General features: G+C 53.5%; 1 protein-coding gene across 1 annotated transcript in view; it reads right to left on the bottom strand.

Annotated features, from left to right (window-relative positions):
* Positions 1–11217: 11217 nt before the first annotated feature.
* Positions 11218–20714, bottom strand: part of LOC141152626 (ephrin-A2-like) — a 29068-nt gene continuing 19571 nt past the window's right edge. The window contains exons 2-6 of the mRNA XM_073637179.1: positions 15927–16219; positions 14343–14411; positions 14158–14238; positions 11692–11914; positions 11218–11497 (exon numbers count right to left, since the gene is read on the bottom strand). Of these exons, the coding sequence (XP_073493280.1) occupies positions 11823–11914; positions 14158–14238; positions 14343–14411; positions 15927–16219 (535 nt within the window). The 3' untranslated portion in view covers positions 11218–11497; positions 11692–11822. The remainder of the gene's footprint in view (positions 11498–11691; positions 11915–14157; positions 14239–14342; positions 14412–15926; positions 16220–20714) is intronic.

Here is a 20714-nt window from a genome sequence, read left to right as displayed (position 1 = left end):
CCCAACTTTCCCGTGCTTCTTCTTTTGCACTCTCTCTACCCAACTTTCCCTTGACCCTTCTTTCGCCTTATCTGCACCCAACTTTCCCTTGACCCTTCTTTCGCCATCTCTACACCCAACTTTCCCTTGTTCCTTCTTTCACCCTCTATCCACCCAACTATCCCATGCTCCTTCTTTCGTCCCTCTCTCCAACCAATTTTCCCGAGCTACTTCTTTCGCCTTCTCTCCACCCGACTTTTCCGTGTTCCTTCTTTCGCCTTCTATCCATCCAACTTTCCCTTTTTCCTTCCTTCGCCCTCTCTCCACCCAACTTTCCCGAGCTCCTTCTTTTGCCCTCTCTCCACCCAACTTTCCCTTGATCCTTCTTTCACCTTATCTCCACCCAACTTTCCCTTGATCCTTCTTTCTCCCTCTCTCCACCCAACTATTCCGTACTTCTTCTTTCACCCTCTCTCCACCCAACTTTCCCGTGCTCCTTCTTTTCTCTTTCTCCACCCAACTTTCCGAGCTCCTTCTTTTGTCCTCTCTCCATCCAACTTTCCTGAGCTCCTTCTTTCCCCCTCTCTCCACCCAACTTTCCCAAGCTTCTTCTTTCACCTTCTCTCCACCCAACTTTCCCATGCTTCTTCTTTGGTCCTCTATCCACCCAACTTTCCCGATCTCCTTCATTTGCCCTCTCTCCACCCAACTTTCCCTTGACCCTTCTTTCTCCTTCTCTCCATCCAACTTTCCCGTGCTCCTTGTTTTGCCCACTTTCCACCCAACTTTCCTTTGTTCCTTTTGCCCTCTCTCCACCCAACTTTCCCTTGTTTCTTCTTTCGCCCTCTTTCCACCCAACATTCCCAAGCTCCTTCGTTCGCCCTCTCTCCACCCAACTTTCCCGTGCTCCTTCTTTTGCCCTCTCACCACCCAACTTTCCCGTGCTCCTTCTTTCACTCTCTCTCCAACCAACTTTCCCTTGTTCCTTCTTTCGCCCTCTCTCCAGCCAACTTTCCCGTGCTCCTTCTTTAGCCCTCTCTACACCCAACTTTCCCAAGCTCCTTCGTTCGCCCTCTCTCCACCCAACTTTCTTGTTTCTTCTTTCGCCCTCTCTCCATCCAACTTTCCCGTGCTCCTTTTTTTGCCCACTCTCTACCCAACTTTCCTTTGTTCCTTTTGCCCTCTCTCCACCCAACTTTCCCTTGTTTCTTCTTTCGCCCTCTTTCCACCGAACTTTCCCGTGCTCCTTCTTTCACTCTCTCTCCACCCAACTTTCCCTTGTTCCTTCTTTCGCCCTCTCTCCACCCAACTTTCCCGTGCTCCTTCTTTCACTCTCTCTCCAACCAACTTTCCCGTGCTCCTTCTTTCGCCCTCTCTCCACCCAACTTTCCCGTGCTCCTTCTTTAGCCCTCTCTACACCCAACTTTCCCAAGCTCCTTCGTTCGCCCTCTCTCCACCCAACTTTCCCTTGTTCCTTCTTTCGCCCTCTCTCCACCCAACTTTCCCGTGCTCCTTCTTTCACTCTCTCTCCACCCAACTTTCCAGTACTCCTTCTTTCGTCCCTCTCTCCACCCATCTTTCCCGTGCTCCTTCTTTCATTCTCTCTCCACCCAACTTTCCTGTGCTCCTTCTTTCGCCCTCTCTCCACCCAACTTTCCCGATCTCCATCTTTTGCCCTCTCTCTACCCATCTTTACATTGATCATTTTTTCGCCCTCTCTCCATCCAACTTTCCCTTGACCCTTCTTTCGCCCTCTCTCCACCCAACTTTCCCTTGACCCTTCTTTCGCCATCTCTCCACCCAACTTTCCCTTGACCCTTCTTTCGCCCTCTATCCATCCAACTTTCCCGAGCCCCTTCTTTTGCCTTCTCTCCACCCAACTTTCCCGAGCTCCTTCTTTCGCCTTCTCTCCATCCAACTTTCCCGAGCTCCTTCTTTCGCCCTCTCTCCACCCAACTTTCTATTGCTCCTTCTTTTGCTCTCTATCCACCCAACTTTCCCGAGCTCCTTCTTTCGCCCTCTCTCCACCCAACTTTCCCTTGACCCTTCTTTTGCCCTCTCTCCACCCAACTTTTTCTTGTTCCTTCTTTTGCCCTCTCTCCACCAAACTTTCCCTTTACCCTTCTTTCGCCCTCTCTCCACACAACTTTCCCGAGCTCCTTCTTTCGCCCACTCTCCACCCAACTTTCCCTTGACCCTTCTTTTGCCCTCTCTCCACCCAACTTTCCCGTGCTCCATCTTTTGCCCTCTCTCCACCCAACTTTCCCTTGATCCTTTTTCCCGACTCTCTCCACCCAACTTTCCCTTGACCCTACTTTTGAACTCTTTCCACCCAACTTTCCCTTGTTCTTTCTTTCGCCCTCTCTCCACCCAACTTTCCCGTGCTCCTTCTTTAGCCCTCTCTACACCCAACTTTCCCAAGCTCCTTCGTTCGCCCTCTCTCCACCCAACTTTCCCGTGCTCCTTCTTTCACTCTCTCTCCACCCAACTTTCCCTTGTTCCTTCTTTCGCCCTCTCTCCACCCAACTTTCCCGTGCCCCTTCTTTCGTCCCTCTCTCCACCCAACTTTCCCGAGCTCCTTCTTTCGTCCCTCTCTCCACCCAACTTTCCCGAGCTACTTCTTTCGTCTTCCCTTGACCCAACTTTCCCTTGACCCTTCTTTCGCCTTCTCTCCACCCAACTTTCCCATGTTCATTATTTTGCCCTCTATCGACCCAACTTTCCCGAGCTAATTCTTTCGCCCTCTCTCCACCCAACTTTCCCTTGTTCCTTCTTTCGTCCTCTCTCCACTCAACTTTCCCGTTCTCCTTCTTTTGCCCTCTCTCCACCCTACTTTCCCAAGCTCCTTTTTTCGCCCTCTCTCCACTCAACTTTCCCGAGCTCCTTTTTTCGCCTTCTCTCCACCCAACTTTCCCATGTTCATTATGTTACCCTCTCTACACCAAACTTTCCCAAGCTCCTTCTTTCGCCCTCTCTCCACCCAACTTTCCCTTGTTCCTTCTTTCGTCCTCTCTCCACTCAATTTTCCTGTTCTCCTTCTTTTGCCCTCTCTCCACCCTACTTTCCCAAGCTCCTTTTTTCGCCCTCTCTCCACCCAACTTTCCCGTGCTCCTTCTTTCACTCTCTCTCCACCCAACTTTCCCGTGCTCCTTCTTTCGCCCTCTCTCCACCCAACTTTCCCGAGCTCCTTCTTTCTCCCTCTATCCACCCAACTTTCCCTTGACCCTTCTTTCGCCTTATCTCTACCCAACTTTCCCTTGATCCTTCTTTCGCCTTCTCTCCACCCAACTTTCCCATGTTCATTATGTTACCCTCTCTACACCCAACTTTCCCGAGCTCCTTCTTTCGCCCTCTCTCCACCCAACTTTCCCGAGCTCCTTCTTTTGCCCTCTCTCCACTCAATTTTCTCGAGCTCCTTCTTTCGCCCTCTCTCCACCCAACTTTCCCAAGATCCTTCTTTCTCCCTCTCTCCACCCAACTTTCCCGAGCTCCTTCTTTTGCCCTCTCTCCACCCTACTTTCCCAAGCTCCTTTTTTGCCCTCTCTCCACCCAATTTTCCCTTGTTCCTTCTTTCGCCCTCTCTCCACCCAACTTTCCCGAGCTCCTTCTTTCTCCTTCTTTCCACCCAACTTTCCTGTGCTTCTTCTTTTGCCCTCTATCAACCTAACTTTCCCAAGCTCCTTCTTTCTCCCTCTCTCCACCCAACTTTCCCTTGTTCCTTCTTTCGCCCTCTCCACTCAATTTTCCCGAGCTCCTTCTTTCGCCCTCTCTCCACCCAACTTTCCCAAGATCCTTCTTTCGCCGTCTCTCCACCCAAATTTGCCTTGACCCTTCATTCGCCCTCTCTCCACCCAACTTTCCCGTGCTCCTCCTTTCGCCCTCTCTCCACCCAACTTTCCTGTGCTCCTCCTTTCGCCCTCTCTCCACCCAACTTTCTCATGTTCATTATTTTGCCCTCTCTACACCCAACTTTCCCGTGCTTCTTCTTTTGCCCTCTCTTCACCCAACTTTCCCGAGCTCCTTCTTTTGCCCTCTTTCCACCCAACTTTCCCGAGCTCCTTCTTTTGCCCTCTTTCCACCCAACTTTCCCGAGCTTCTTCTTTCGCCTTCTCAATTCCCAACTTTCCCTTGACCTTTCTTTCGCCTTCTCTCCACCCAACTTTCCCATGTTCATTATTTTGCCCTCTCTCCACCCAACTTTCCCAAACTCCTTCTTTTGCCCTCTCTCCACCCAACTTTCCCAAGCTCCTTCTTTTGCCCTCTCTCCACCCAACTTTCCCGAGCTCCTTCTTTCACCCTTTCTCCACCCAACTTTCTCGTGGTCCTTCTTTTGCCCTCTCTCCACCCAACTTTCCCTTGTTCCTTCTTTCGCCCTCTCTCCACCCAACTTTCCCGTGCTCCTTCTTTCGCCCTCTCTCCACCCAACTTTCCTTTATTCCTTCTTTTGCCCTCTCTCCACCCAACTTTCCCATGCTCCTTCTTTCGCCCTCTCTCCACCCAACTTTCCCGTGCTCCTTCTTTCGTCTTCCCTTGACCCAACTTTCCCTTGACCCTTCTTTCGCTTTCTCTCCACCCAACTTTCCCATGTTCATTATATTGCCCTCTATCGACCCAACTTTCCCGAGCTCCTTCTTTCGCCCTTTCTCTACCCAACTTTCCCTTGTTCCTTCTTTCGTCCTCTCTCCACTCAACTTTCCTGTGCTCCTTCTATCACCCATTATCCACCCAACTTTCCCGTTCTCCTTCTTTTGCCCTCTCTCCACCCTACTTTCCCGAGCTCCTTCTTTTGCCCTCTCTCCACCCTACTTTCCCAAGCTCCTTTTTTGCCCTCTCTCCACCCAATTTTCCCTTGTTCCTTCTTTCGCCCTCTCTCCACCCAACTTTCCCGAGCTCCTTCTTTCTCCTTCTTTCCACCCAACTTTCCTGTGCTTCTTCTTTTGCCCTCTATCAACCTAACTTTCCCAAGCTCCTTCTTTTTCCCTCTCTCCACCCAACTTTCCCTTGTTCCTTCTTTCGCCCTCTCCACTCAATTTTCTCGAGCTCCTTCTTTCGCCCTCTCTCCACCCAACTTTCCCGAGCTCCTTCTTTCGCCCTCTCTCCACCCAACTTTCCCAAGATCCTTCTTTCGCCGTCTCTCCACCCAAATTTGCCTTGACCCTTCATTCGCCCTCTCTCCACCCAACTTTCCTGTGCTCCTCCTTTCGCCCTCTCTACACCCAACTTTCCCGTGCTTCTTCTTTTGCCCTCTCTTCACCCAACTTTCCCGAGCTCCTTCTTTTGCCCTCTTTCCACCCAACTTTCCCGAGCTCCTTCTTTTGCCCTCTTTCCACCCAACTTTCCCGAGCTTCTTCTTTCGCCTTCTCAATTCCCAACTTTCCCTTGACCTTTCTTTCGCCTTCTCTCCACCCAACTTTCCCATGTTCATTATTTTGCCCTCTCTCCACCCAACTTTCCCAAACTCCTTCTTTTGCCCTCTCTCCACCCAACTTTCCCAAGCTCCTTCTTTTGCCCTCTCTCCACCCAACTTTCCCGAGCTCCTTCTTTCACCCTTTCTCCACCCACCTTTCTCGTGGTCCTTCTTTTGCCCTCTCTCCACCCAACTTTCCCTTGTTCCTTCTTTCGCCCTCTCTCCACCCAACTTTCCCGTGCTCCTTCTTTCGCCCTCTCTCCACCCAACTTTCCTTTATTCCTTCTTTTGCCCTCTCTCCACCGAACTTTCCCATGCTCCTTCTTTCGTCTTCCCTTGACCCAACTTTCCCTTGACCCTTCTTTCGCCTTCTCTCCACCCAACTTTCCCATGTTCATTATTTTGCCCTCTATCGACCCAACTTTCCCGAGCTCCTTCTTTCGCCCTCTCTCTACCCAACTTTCCCTTGTTCCTTCTTTCGCCCTCTCTCCACCCAACTTTCCCTTGACCCTTCTTTCTCCCTTTCCCCACCCAACTTTCCCTTGTTCCTTCTTTCGTCCTCTCTCCACTCAACTTTCCTGTGCTCCTTCTATCACCCATTATCCACCCAACTTTCCCGTTCTCCTTCTTTTGCCCTCTCTCCACCCTACTTTCCCGTTCTCCTTCCTTTGCCCTCTCTCCACCCTACTTTCCCGTTCTCCTTCTTTTGCCCTCTCTCCACCCTACTTTCCCAAGCTCCTTTTTTGCCCTTTCCCCACCCATCTTTCCCTTGTTCCTTCTTTCGCCCTCTCTCCACCCAACTTTCCCGAGCTCCTTCTTTCTCCTTCTTTCCACCCAACTTTCCTGTGCTTCTTCTTTTGCCCTCTATCAACCTAACTTTCCCAAGCTCCTTCTTTCTCCCTCTCTCCACCCAACTTTCCCTTGTTCCTTCTTTCGCCCTCTCCACTCAATTTTCTCGAGCTCCTTCTTTCGCCCTCTCTCCACCCAACTTTCCCGAGCTCCTTCTTTCGCCCTCTCTCCACCCAACTTTCCCGAGCTCCTTCTTTCGCCCTCTCTCCACCCAACTTTCCCAAGATCCTTCTTTCGCCGTCTCTCCACCCAAATTTGCCTTGACCCTTCATTCGCCCTCTCTCCACCCAACTTTCCCGTGCTCCTCCTTTCGCCCTCTCTCCACCCAACTCTCCTGTGCTCCTCCTTTCGCCCTCTCTCCACCCAACTTTCTCATGTTCATTATTTTGCCCTCTCTACACCCAACTTTCCCGTGCTTCTTCTTTTGCCCTCTCTTCACCCAACTTTCCCGAGCTCCTTCTTTTGCCCTCTTTCCACCCAACTTTCCCGAGCTTCTTCTTTCGCCTTCTCAATTCCCAACTTTCCCTTGACCTTTCTTTCGCCTTCTCTCCACCCAACTTTCCCATGTTCATTATTTTGCCCTCTCTCCACCCAACTTTCCCGAGCTTCTTCTTTCTCCCTCTCTGCACCCAACTTTCCCAAGCTCCTTCTTTTGCCCTCTCTCCACCCAACTTTCCCGTGCTCCTTCTTTCGCCCTCTCTCCACCCAAATTTGCATTGACCTTTCTTTTGCCCTCTCTCCACCCAACTTTCCTGTTTTCCTTCTTTCGTCCCTCTCTCAACCTAACTTTCCCGAGCTCCTTCTTTTGCCCTCTCTCCACCCAACTTTCCCAAACTCCTTCTTTTGCCCTCTCTCCACCCAACTTTCCCAAGCTCCTTCTTTCGCCCTCTCTCCACCCAACTTTCCCGAGCTCCTTCTTTCACCCTTTCTCCACCCAACTTTCTCGTGGTCCTTCTTTTGCCTTCTCTCCAACCAACTTTCTTGTTTCTTCTTTCGCCCTCTCTCCACCCAACTTTCCCGTGCTCCTTTTTTTGCCCACTCTCCACCCAATTTTCTCGTGGTCCTTCTTTTGCCTTCTCTCCACCCAACTTTCTTGTTTCTTCTTTCGCCGTTTCCACCCAACTTTCCCTTGTTCCTTCTTTCGCCCTCTCTCCACCCAACTTTCCTTTATTCCTTCTTTTGCCCTCTCTCCACCCAACTTTCCCGTGCTCCTTCTTTTGCCCTCTCTCCACCCAACTTTTCCGTGCTCCTTCTTTGGACTCTCTGCACCCCGGGAGCCGGCGGGCGTGTCAGGCATGGGGCAATGCTGCAGGGAGCCGGCAGGTGCAGCAGGAGTGGGGCAATGCCGCAGATAGTCAGTGGCCGCGGCCGGAGTGGGGCGATGCCGCAGGAGTGGGGCTATGCTGCAGGGAGCCGGCAGGTGCAGCAGGAGTGGGGCAATGCCGCAGGTAGTCAGTGGCCGCGGCCGGAGTGGGGCGATGCCGCAGGAGTGGGGCTATGCTGCAGGGAGCCGGCAGGTGCAGCAGGAGTGGGGCAATGCCGCAGGTAGTCAGTGGCCGCGGCCGGAGTGGGGCAATGCCGCAGGTAGTCAGTGGCCGCGGCCGGAGTGGGGCAATGCCGCAGGTAGTCAGTGGCCGCGGTTGGAGTGGGGCGATGCCGCAGGTAGTCAGTGGCTGCGGCCGGACTGGGGCAATGCCGCAGGTAGTCAGTGGCCGCGGCCGGAGTGGGGCAATGCCGCAGGTAGTCAGTGGCCGCGGTTGGAGTGGGGCGATGCCGCAGGTAGTCAGTGGCTGCGGCCGGACTGGGGCAATGCCGCAGGTAGTCAGTGGCCGCGGCCGGAGTGGGGCAATGCCGCAGGTAGTCAGTGGCCGCGGTTGGAGTGGGGCGATGCCGCAGGTAGTCAGTGGCTGCGGCCGGACTGGGGCAATGCCGCAGGTAGTCAGTGGCCGCGGCCGGAGTGGGGCAATGCCGCAGGTAGTCAGTGGCCGCGGTTGGAGTGGGGCAATGCCGCAGGTAGTCGGTGGCCGCGGTTGGAGTGGGGCAATGCCGCAGGTAGTCGGTGGCCACGGTTGGAGTGGGGCGATGCCGCAGGTAGTCGGTGGCCACGGTTGGAGTGGGGCGATGCCGCAGGTAGTCGGTGGCCGCGGCCGGAGTGGGGCAATGGCGCAGATAGTCAGTGGCCGCGGCCGGAGTGGGGCAATGGCGCAGGGAGCCGGCGGCCCTGGGCTGGGAGGAGGGGGGTGCTCAGCGGTGCGAGGGCCCCGAAATCTCAGTCTGTGCATGTGTCGCCTCCGCTGCCATTCCAGTGAAAAGGATGGGAAGTGCGGGGAATCCCGACATTTTCTGAAAGCCCGGAGTCAGCCAGCGCCGGACACCCCCTCTTCCCAGCCCGGCGACCGCTGCATCGCCCCACTCCTGGGACCCCACTCCACCTCAGAAGCCCCCTGGTAAGCTACCATAGAAGCGGACTACAAGACGCACCATCAAATTTAAAAAAAAAAAAAAGCTTTTCCGATCCAAAATTTTGGGTGCGTTTTATAATCCACAAAATCCGGGATGTGCACGTCTTCTTCTTAATATCTCTATTTTCTATGGGGGAAAAGAGGAGATCTGAACTTTATAGGTTTTTGACCTCCTGACCCAGGGAGGCGCGGGGCCAAAGTGTATAGGAAAGCTACAATCATACAAATCCACTCACAAAACAGAGTGGAAAACAGGAGGAAGAAACCAAACGGGAGAGGATGAGGAGGAGCATGCAACTCCACGCAGCAATCTCCTGAACCAGGTAGTGGTATGTGCCAGTGGCCAGAATATAGCAGAGGAGAGCGGCCAACCCAGAACAGCTGAGACAATTCAGGAACGGATCAACCTTTCCAATAACAGAGCAAGAAACAACCTGCACTGATAATAGGTCGGTGAAGCAGTTCTAACCAGTGCAAGGTTTCGTGTAATCAGACGCTGCGATCTTCTGGCGCCTCTTTTGCGGTATCCCATTGACATATAGTGTGGTCACTTACGTATAGCAAAGTCTCTTAATACCTAGTGTACTCAATTATGCATAGCGCTATCCTTAGTTACATAGTTTCCCCTTTTATTATGTATAGCACCATCCCTTAGTATATAGTGTACCTAGTTTCTTCTTTTATTAAGTATATAGTACCGTCCTTAGTTACTATGTGTAACACCGGCCCGTATCGTGTATAGTGAGGTCCTTAGTAACATAGTTTCCCCTTTTATTATGTATAGTGCCATCCCTTAGTATATAATGTGCTTATTTTCTTTCATTAAAGAAGTTGTCCAGTACTTTATATTACCACCCAATGTATCCCCCTGGGGACCCTAAGGATTTTTGTAAATACCTTCTGTTGCTGATAATGCCTGTGAGCGGCGCTATCGGTGGCCGCTCACGGGCATCACGTGACCCCGCGCTGACGTCACAACAAGTGAGGCGTGACTCAGCACTGGGGTCCCCGCTGTGGCTGCTGGGCGGGGAACCCCCTCCGCGTCACACCCAGCATCCACTGCACGCTTTCCCAATGAATGGGGAGAGGCAGAGCGCGCTGTGGATGCTGGGTGTGATGCGGGGGGGGGGGGAATAACCCCAACCACAGCCTGGCATTCACCATGGAACCAGGAAGACAGAGACCCCCAGCTGCAGCCTGGACTTGTCATGACATCAGCGGATGTCAGAGCCGGGGTCACGTGCTATCACTGGCCGCTCACAGGCATTATCAGCAACATAAGGTATTTACAAGAAGTCTTACGGGCCCCGGGGGGATACATGGGGGGGGGGGAATATAAAGTACTGGACAACCCCTTTAAGTATATAGTACTGTCCTTAATTACTATGTGTAACACCGGCCCGTAGCGTTTATAGCGATATCCTTAGTTACATAGTTTCCCCTTTTATTATGTATAGCGCCATCCCTTAGTATATAGTGTACTTAGTTTCTTCTTTTATTAACGGATGGCACTATACATAATAAAAGGGGAAACTATGTAACTAAGGATATCGCTATAAACGCTACGGGCCGGTGTTACACATAGTAACTAAGGAAGATGCTATATACTTAGTATATAGTGTACTTAATAAAAGAAGAAACTAAGTATATAGTACCGTCCTTAGTTACTATATGTAACACCGGCCCTTAGCGTGTATAGCGACGTCCTTAGTTAGTTTCCTTTTCTATAATGGATAACATCGTCCCTTATTACATACTATCCTCTCTAGCTATATATGGTGCCGTCTCTTATTATATGCTGTTTTGTACAGTGCTGTCCCTTACATAGCGTTTTTTTTTTTTTTATTAACAGCGCCTCCCTTTATTACATGGTACATGCAGTCGTTCGGGGGGCTCATGTTTTGGGGATGAGCTTGGTCTGTGCCATATAGAACTTATTACCTCTCTGTGGGAAGGACAATAAGTAACAGCAATCCCGCCCTTTGTTTTCTTGCACTTTGCCTCACACTGAGATATGGGGTGAAACGCAGCACAACAGGGTTTTTTGTTGTTTTTTTTTTTACTACTTTTGCACAAAAATTTTTTTTAGAAAAAAAACCTTTTGGGGGTTGTATTGTGAGATCCGTGCCTTTGTCATTCTTCCAAGCACAGAGCTGGGCGGGGGCTCGCGGGCGGGGGGCGATGATAACCCGCCATCCGCACAGGAATCACGTTGGGAGAAGTAAAACTTATTAACACAATTCCGACACTTTCCAGGATTCTGTATGGCAAAAACGGAGGCCCCGGGATGGTGCTAAGGGGGTCCTGATGGGCTGACAGAGGGAGAGAACTGCTCCTGTCTCAGTGACCATCCTTGCTGACCTCACCCAGCCTCCCGTCTAAGTGACCGTCTTCCTGTCTCAGTGACCGTCCTCACTGACCTCACCCGGCCTCCCGTCTAAGTGACCGTCCTCCTGTCTCGGTGACCATCCTTGGGGGGGGGGGGGGGGGGGGGGGGGGAATAATCCGGCAGCACATCGCTCCGAAGTTCACAATTTTATTTTTGGCTCAGTTTATAAAAAAATAGACATTTTTATAAAAATCATGAAATGTAAACGGGAAAAAAACTGGAAACTTGATCTTCACAGAAGATAAGAGCCCCCCAGTGTGGGGGAGTGGTGCGGCCCAGGGCAGGGCCTCCTGTGAGGGCGGGCACTATCGGCTCCATCCATTCCATGATGCGGGGGTGGCCCTCCTCTAGTATGACGCTCCCCGGTAATTTTGCCGACGTCTTTGGTCCAGAAAGAACATTTCTGCGGACCTGCAAAGAGAGAAGTCACCAGAGCGGTCACACACTATTACTCCCTGTTATCAGCCACTTCAGCCTTGTGTCCTCATTCAGTGTCACAAAGCACAGGAAATAAAACCACCATCACTCCTGGGCTCCAAGTTGATGAATAGGACCTGCACTTGTGCCTCTAGAGTGCAAGCTCTTCTGGTCAGCAACGCACGTACCTGCCGGGAGCTCAGGGCCGCGGGGCCAGGCACCATCGATGTCAGCACAGTAATCCTCCTAAAGGCAAAGCGTCCAAGGTCACCATTGTCCAGAAGGAAGAAACGAGGGGCCTGGCCCCGAGACCCCAGCATTAGAATAAGAGGCGGAGGAGGCATGGAGCGAGCAGCAGGGAAGAGAGCGAGGGGGGCCGGAAAGAAGCGTTTCCACTCTGCCTCCAGGGATCTGAAAGAAAGAAATACAAAATATAGCAGCCGGAAATTACAGTACTAAGGATGAAAAGGGGTCGACAAGAGCCTACGAGTGAGAGAAGGAACAGGAGCCTAAAGAGGAGCGAGAAGGGGGAGAGGAGAGAGCCTAAAGAGGAGAGAAAAGGGAGAAGGAACGGGAGCCTAGAGGAGAGAAAAGGGAGAAGGGACGGGAGCCTAGAGGGGAGCGAAAAGGGAGAAGGAACGGGAGCCTAGAGGAGAAAAAAGGGGGAGCGGAGAGAGCCTAAAGAAGAGAGAAAAGGGAGAAGGAACGGGAGCCTAGAGGAGCGAGAAGGGGGGAGAGGAGAGAGCCTAGAAGAGAGTGAGAAGGGGGAGAGGAGAGAGCCTAGAAGAGAACGAAAAGGGGGAGAGGAGAGGGCCTAGAAGAGAGCGAAAAGGGGGAGAGGAGAGGGCCTAGAAGAGAGCGAAAAGGGGGAGAGGCGGGAGCCTAGAAGAGAGCGAGAAGGGGGAGAGGCGGGAGCCTAGAATAGAGCGAGAAGAGGGAGAGGAGAGAGCCTAGAATAGAGCGAGAAGAGGGAGAGGAGAGAGCCTAGAAGAGAGCGAGAAGGGGGAGAGGAGAGAGCCTAGAAGAGAGCGAGAAGGGGGAGAGGAGAGAGCCTAGAAGAGAGCGAGAAGGGGGGGAGAGGAGAGAGCCTAGAAGAGCACGAAAAGGAGGAGAGGCGGGAGCCTAGAAGAGAGCGAGAAGGGGGAGAGGCCGGAGCCTAGAAGAGAGCGAGAAGGGGGAGAGGCGGGAGCCTAGAAGAGAGCGAGAAGGGGGAGAGGCGGGAGCCTAGAAGAGAGCGAGAAGGGGGAGAGGCGGGAGCCTAGAAGAGAGCGAGAAGGGGGAGAGGCGGGAGCCTAGAAGAGAGCGAGAAGGGGGAGAGGCGGGAGCCTAGAAGAGAGCGAGAAGGGGGAGAGGCGGGAGCCTAGAAGAGAGCGAGAAGGGGGAGAGGCGGGAGCCTAGAAGAGAGCGAGAAGGGGGAGAGGCGGGAGCCTAGAAGAGAGCGAGAAGGGGGAGAGGCGGGAGCCTAGAAGAGAGCGAGAAGGGGGAGAGGCGGGAGCCTAGAAGAGAGCGAGAAGGGGGAGAGGCGGGAGCCTAGAAGAGAGCGAGAAGGGGGAGAGGCGGGAGCCTAGAAGAGAGCGAGAAGGGGGAGAGGCGGGAGCCTAGAAGAGAGCGAGAAGGGGGAGAGGCGGGAGCCTAGAAGAGAGCGAGAAGGGGGAGAGGTGGGAGCCTAGAAGAGAGCGAGAAGGGGGAGAGGCGGGAGCCTAGAAGAGAGCGAGAAGGGGGCGACTCACAGCCTACAGGAGCGAGAAGGGGGCACACGCAGCCTACAGGGGAAGGAGGAGAGAGGAGAGGAGGCAACGAGAGCTTACTGGGGACAGAAGAGGGGGAGATGGGAACCTACAGAGGAGAAAAGGAAGCCTATAGATGAGAGAAGAAGAGAGGCCAACCGCAGCCTATGGGGTAGATGGAGGAGGAGGGAGGAGAGGGTGACGTGAGCCTACGGGGGAGAGAAGGGGGCGACAGAAGCCTACGGGGGAGAGAAGGGGGCGACAGAAGCCTACAGGGGAGAGAAGGGGGCGACAGAAGCCTACAGGAGAGAGAAGGGGGCGACAGAAGCCTACAGGGGAGAGAAGGGGGCGACAGAAGCCTACAGGGGAGAGAAGGGGGCGACAGAAGCCTACAGGGGAGAGAAGGGGGCGACAGAAGCCTACAGGGGAGAGAAGGGGGCGACAGAAGCCTACAGGGGAGAGAAGGGGGCGACAGAAGCCTACAGGGGAGAGAAGGGGGCGACAGAAGCCTACAGGGGAGAGAAGGGGGCGACAGAAGCCTACAGGGGAGAGAAGGGGGCGACAGAAGCCTACAGGGGAGAGAAGGGGGCGACAGAAGCCTACAGGGGAGAGAAGGGGGCGACAGAAGCCTACAGGGGAGAGAAGGGGGCGACAGAAGCCTACAGGGGAGAGAAGGGGGCGACAGAAGCCTACAGGGGAGAGAAGGGGGCGACAGAAGCCTACAGGGGAGAGAAGGGGGCGACAGAAGCCTACAGGGGAGAGAAGGGGGCGACAGAAGCCTACAGGGGAGAGAAGGGGGCGACAGAAGCCTACAGGGGAGATGGGGAGTCAGAAGCCTACAGGAGGGGGGTGGCATATCAAAAGATTCTACAGAGTAGAGGATAAGGAAGACATGGGAGGCTAAAGAGGCCAGAAGAAGGCACTCACCATCCTTAGAGGGCGAACTCCCTCCTCCCCCGTGTTCTCTGCCCCGGGGTTGGGATTTTGGTAATTCTGTTATTGGTCGTACTGTGGGAGAAATACAAAAGTTTAAAGTTCACAGCCAAAATAAGTCAAGACCTCTGCAAAGATGACACATGCACCCCAGGAAAAGTGAGGATGGGAGCACTTACTTGTTGATTGGCAGCAAACAGACAATCGGATCTTGAGACATTCACCAACACTGCCCACGTCCGGGATAGCTGTAAGAGCGAGCAGACAGGGCGTAAGAGAGAGGGCAGAGCTTAATATATTGAAAGTCTCCTGATATACAGTAGTGATCACAATACCAGCAGTCCAATATGGCTGACCAGATTAATCACTGTTTTTGGTATAAATTCTATCACCATGTCAGACAATTCACCAGTCGGTGCCGTAGATTGTAAGAAAACCCCCAGACTCCGCATTCATGATCTGCAGGTTTCTGAGGCTGTGTATGTGAATAATTGTACGGGATGTGTTCAATATAATATCAGTGTGGAGGTCAATCAGTGAGGTCAATCATTCTGTGAAGACACAGATGTGAATCAGGTGGCCCTTATTTAAGAGTGAAGCCAGCACATGTTGGACATGCATTTCTCCTTGAAAGCCTGAGAAATATGGGTCGTTCGAGACATTGTTCAGAAGAACAGCGGACTTTGATTAAAAAATTGACTGGAGAGGGTAAAACTTATAAAGAAGTGCAGACAATGATCGGCTGTTCAGCTAAAATTATTTCCAATGCTTTACAATGGAAAGCAAAACCGGAGAGACGTGGAAGAAAACGGAAGACTACCATCCGAATGGATGGAAGAATAGCCAGAATGGAAAATGCTCAGCCACTGATCAGCTCCAGAATGATCACAGACAGTCTCCAGTTACCTGTGAGGACTGTGACAGTGAGAAGACGCCTGTGTGAAGCTAATCTCTTGACAAGAAGTCCCCGCAAAGTCCCACTGTTAAAGAAGTTGTCCACTACTTTATCCCCCCCAATGTATCCCCTCGGAGTCCCTAAGAGGATATAATTTGCCAAAGAACACATCAACTGGCCTAAAGAGACATGGAAAAACATTTTGTGGACTGATGAAAGTAAAAATTGTTCTTTTTGGGACCAAGGGCCGCAGACAGTTCATTAGACGACCCCCAAACTCGGCATTTAAGCCACAGTACACCCTGCAGACAGTGAAGCATGGTGGAAGCATCATAATATGGGCATGTTTCTCTCACTAAGGTGCCGGACCTATTTACCCCATAACAGGGATCATGGGCCAGTTTACATATATTAAAATACTTGAAAAGGTCATGTTGCCTTACGCTGAAGAGTATATGCCCATGAAATGGGTGTTTCAACAAGACAACAAACCTAAACACACCAGTAAACCAGCAAAATCTTGAGCTGGCCACTCCATAACCTCAATTTTGTTAGACTAGAACCAATCGCCAGACCTTAATCAGATAGGACACTTGTGGGGTGACATAAAAAATGCCATTTCTGAGGCAAAGCCAATAAATGGCAAAAAATTGTGGGATGTAGTGAAAGCCTCCAGGGCTGGAATAACAGTGACAGGAGCCAGAAGATGGTTGACTCTATGCAACATAGATGTGACGCAGCTCTAAAAAACTGTGGGTAACAACTAAATATTAGGTTAGTGATTCACAGGAATGCTAAATCCTCAATAAAAGAGACATATTGTGAGTTTGTGGGTGGACAATGAATGTAGAGGACTTTGGGCACTTACAGATGTAGTAATAGTCCTGCCCCTCGTGGAATTCCACCCCCAAAGAAAACGGGGTAAACCGCTGGATCTTCTCAGAGAACTTTATGGGCCCGGCTGGGGCGTGCGGCTGGTTACATTCCCAACGTTTGTAGGCTTCGTGGGTCATGCAGCAGCCCTCGTACCCCTTGCGGTCCACCATATAAAGCACAAAGTTCTCAGTTTGCTCCATGGGAACTCGGGGGTCGTAGTGTGGACAGTAGATATCCAGGTAATCCTTGATGGTCACATGCACAGTGTAATCCTCCTTCGCGAACCTGCAGAGAACAAAACAGATATCCGTGAGGGCGAGAATGAGACTGAAAGATGGGGGTGAGGAGCAACCAAAGGGGATGGAGGTGTAGCATCTGCCGTGTTCAGATTTGGTGATGCTGCGGCACTACCGCTGTGTCAGCACCCTAGGGTGAACATTTGCATGGGAATTTGTGAATAACCTCCCTGGTTCTTGCTTAATACTAGTCAATGGGGTGGCCCATGGCTCTTTGAGACCGTTGACATTAGAGTAGATCAGTTATGATTACTCAAAGGAGCCTTAAGTCATCGCTCTAAGAAATGTCCGGATGATTCCCCAGTGTTTACCAGGATGTATTCCCCTGTATAGGAAGCTATAGGGATGTCTCTGCGGAAAGGCACAGTCTCCCATCCAGAAAGACTGTGCCGGATTTAAGGTGATTGGAGCCAAAGCCATGAAGTGTGATGATTTATCATGACCACCAAAATAGTGGACAGAGACTGAAGAAGGTCACCAGCACCTGAAACTGGTCAGACTGCTGACAAATCTCAACCAGCCTCCTCCGTGGCTGACGGAGACCAGGAGAAAGAAGAACCTCGTATGGGACAAGACCCAGCCGAGATTCCTCCAGAGTGTGTTACTGATGACAATGGCCATGAGTCCTACACCACAGGGAAAGTCAGACAATATTTCTCCCAATCTCCAATCCAGGTCGAGCACTACTGTGCTTTCAATAGGGAGAAATCTACATATGTCAGAACCCACTGTCCTTCTTGCCTCCTTCCCTCCAGGTCGCTGTTCTCTTCCAGAAATCTCTGTCTTGTCCTACTCCTCCAGGCACCTCCCTGTCCCCCCCGTCTCCTCCAGGCACCTCCCTGTCCCCCCGTCTCCTCCAGGCACCTCCCTGTCCCCCCGTCTCCTCCAGCCACCTCCCTGTCCCCCCGTCCCCTCCAGCCACCTCTCTGTCCCCCCGTCCCCTCCAGCCACCTCCCTGTCCCCCCGTCCCCTCCAGCCACCTCCCTGTCCCCCGTCCCCTCCAGGCACCTCCCTGTCTCCTCCCTCCTCCTCCTCCAGGCACCTCCCTGTCTCGTCGCCTCCCTCCTCCTCCAGGCAACTCCCTGTCTCGTCGCCTCCCTCCTCCTCCAGGCACCTCCCTGTCTCGTCGCCTCCCTCCTCCTCCAGGCACCTCCCTGTCTCGTCTCCTCCCTCCTCCTCCAGGCACCTCCCTGTCTCGTCTCCTCCCTCCTCCTCCAGGCACCTCCCTGTCCCGTCTCCTCCCTCCTCCTCCAGGCACCTCCCTGTCCCGTCTCCTCCCTCCTCCTCCAGGCACCTCCCAGTCCCGTCTCCTCCCTCCTTCTCCAGGCACCTCCCTGTCCCGTCCCTCGTCCCCTCCTGCAGGCACCTCCCTGTCCCGTCTCCTCCAGGCACCTCCCTGTCTCGTCTCCTCCAGGCACCTCCCTGTCTCGTCTCCTCCCTCCTCCTCCTCCAGGCACCTCCCTGTCTCGTCTCCTCCCTCCTCCTCCAGGCACCTCCCTGTCTCGTCTCCTCCCTCCTCCTCCAGGCACCTCCCTGTCTCGTCGCCTCCCTCCTCCTCCAGGCACCTCCCTGTCTCGTCGCCTCCCTCCTCCTCCAGGCACCTCCCTGTCTCGTCGCCTCCCTCCTCCTCCAGGCACCTCCCTGTCTCGTCGCCTCCCTCCTCCTCCAGGCACCTCCCTGTCTCGTCGCCTCCCTCCTCCTCCAGGCACCTCCCTGTCTCGTCTCCTCCCTCCTCCTCCAGGCACCTCCCTGTCCCGTCTCCTCCCTCCTCCTCCAGGCACTTCCCTGTCCCATTTCCTCCCTGTCCCGTCTCCTCCAGGCACCTCCCTGTCCCGTCTCCTCCAGGCACCTCCCTGTCCCGTCTCCTCCAGGCACCTCCCTGTCCCGTCTCCTCCCTCCTCCTCCAGGCACTTCCCTGTCCCATTTCCTCCCTGTCCCGTCTCCTCCAGGCACCTCCCTGTCTCGTCGCCTCCCTCCTCCTCCAGGCACCTCCCTGTCTCATTTCCTCCTCCAGGCACCTCCCTGTCTCGTTTCCTCCTCCAGGCACCTCCCTGTCTCGTTTCCTCCTCCAGGCACCTCCCTGTCTCGTTTCCTCCTCCAGGCACCTCCCTGTCTCGTTTCCTCCTCCAGGCACCTCCCTGTCTCGTTTCCTCCTCCAGGCACCTCCCTGTCTCGTTTCCTCCTCCAGGCACCTCCCTGTCTCGTTTCCTCCTCCAGGCACCTCCCTGTCTCGTTTCCTCCTCCAGGCACCTCCCTGTCCCGTTTCCTCCAGGCACCTCCCTGTCCCGTCTCCTCCAGGCACCTCTCTGTCCCGTCTTCTCCCTCCTCCTCCAGGCACCTTCCTGTCCCGTCTCCTCCCTCCTCCTCCTCCAGGCACCTCCCTGTCCCGTCTCCTCCCTCCTCCTCCAGGCACTTCCCTGTCCCGTCTCCTCCCTCCTCCTCCAGGCACCTCCCTGTCCCGTCTCCTCCCTCCTCCTCCAGGCACCTCCCTGTCCCATCTCCTCCCTCCTCCTCCAGGCACCTCCCTGTCCCGTCTCCTCCCTCCTCCTCCAGGCACCTCCCTGTCCCGTCTCCTCCCTCCTCCTCCAGGCACCTCCCTGTCCCGTCTCCTCCCTCCTCCTCCAGGCACCTCCCTGTCCCGTCTCCTCCCTCCTCCTCCAGGCACCTCCCTGTCCCATCTCCTCCCTCCTCCTCCAGGCACCTCCCTGTCCCATCTCCTCCCTCCTCCTCCAGGCACCTCTCTGTCTTGCAGCTCTTCTACAGGCCACCTTCTGTCCCATCCTCCTTCATTCCTCTAGCATAATCTGTTAGATGGCCTCCGTACACATTAGAGGATTCATCAATCAAGATACAGGTATGGTCACAAAAGTATTGAGCAGCCATGTGTCATTCCAACGGGACTGCACTTATATGGGCCATTTGTAGGACAATGGACCCCAACCTGGACAAGAGCAATAGGGTGTCGTGTGACATGACTTGGTGCCTACAGTTGCCAGGGACCAGACAGCCAAGTAGAAATGCTCAGCACACTTGGGACCCCCCATCGCTGGTGGCTTCTCAATGGAGTCGGCCGAGAGAAACCACACAAATAATACCAGCTGACATTACTGCACACCTGACACGGACACTGCCCTGGTATCACACCTGGAGCGGGTGAGCGTGGCGTGCACACACCCTCGCACGCTATCGTCACAGGGCGTATAGCCAGAGAGCAAACATTTGTACAAGGAACTTCTGTGTAGAAGAGGAATGTGCAAGAGTTCAGAAGAAGCAGGAAAAGGAGTGCAACACCCCCTGACTACAAATCCCAGCATGCCCTGCGGGCGACTGATGGATCATACACTTACTACCAGAAGATGTGCAGATCTGAGAGTGGCAGTAGGGCGTATACAGGACGTGCCCCGGGGTCAGCCCGCCTGGAAAAGAGCAGAGGAGACCGAATGGTCAGGACGTGAAGGCAATCCGCTAGCGCATTACTGAGGGTAGCCTTATGCCAGACGTTGGTCACATAATCCCGGCAAGGAAAGGACCGGACGCTCTGACATATGCCAGATTATAGATTTCATGGGTCGCGGATCCTGTAATGAAATCTGAGGGCGAATCCTACGACAAACCGCATCCGTTTCAAGACTTGTCAAAATTCCTAGGATTTTGTTATGACGCTGCAGAGAAAATAAGCCAAAGTATTTCAGCAGGACGGAGAGGCCAAGGATCGGGCCGGCCGATAAAATGCAACTCCTGGTGCAGATCCACAGCAGAGATTATGGAGTCAGTCCGAGATTAGCGCTGCGGAAATGCAATCAGGAGGCTCAATCCAACACGTTTCCGGATCAGTCTACCATATTAGGTCGGTGAAAAGGTCTTTCATCCCTGAAGGACAATTCTGGCCTCGATCGAGTTCAAACCCACAGTGTTCTGAGAACACCCCCTACAAGAGCTACCATGTATTGGATCTCCTACAAGACCCCCTCAATCCGACATATGATATGGCCCTAACCTCTGAGTCTGAAGATAGGAATCACTAGTCGGGCTACAGAATGTCAAACCTGCCCAGATGCAAAGTACAGATGCCTCCACCTGCAGGAATCTGGGAAGTGCTTCCCCTGGGTCTTGTCAGTACCAACATGGGCTCCACCTATGGCACAACGCCACACCAAGCTGCACACGCCACAGGTGAAGACTGATGAGCAGACCGCATGATCCGGCAGGGAGTGAGGAGACAATGCCACAGTTGTCCCCACTGTCGTCAGCAGCCGGGGTAAAGCTGAGGTGAGGTGGTGGACCGGCGGCGGTAGTAACCGGGAGCTGCCTCATAAAACATAACAAAAAAGAGGAGACGAGGACGGACGCGGCAGGTTTGGATCATACACATCCATTCACAGAAACGTATTAACTTGTTTCTTTGAAGTCTCAAAAACGAGACATAAAAAGCAAAGGGTGTGACACGAGCGAGGCTCGAGATGAGGAACGTTAAGGTGTCACCA

This window comes from Phyllobates terribilis, unplaced genomic scaffold, assembly GCF_046119375.1.
Source record: "Phyllobates terribilis strain yellow unplaced genomic scaffold, ASM4611937v1 Scaffold_6__1_contigs__length_29720123, whole genome shotgun sequence".
In the NCBI taxonomy this organism is placed as follows: domain Eukaryota; kingdom Metazoa; phylum Chordata; class Amphibia; order Anura; family Dendrobatidae; genus Phyllobates; species Phyllobates terribilis.
Note: the sequence above shows the minus strand (reverse complement) of the source record. Positions and strands in the feature narration are given on the sequence as shown.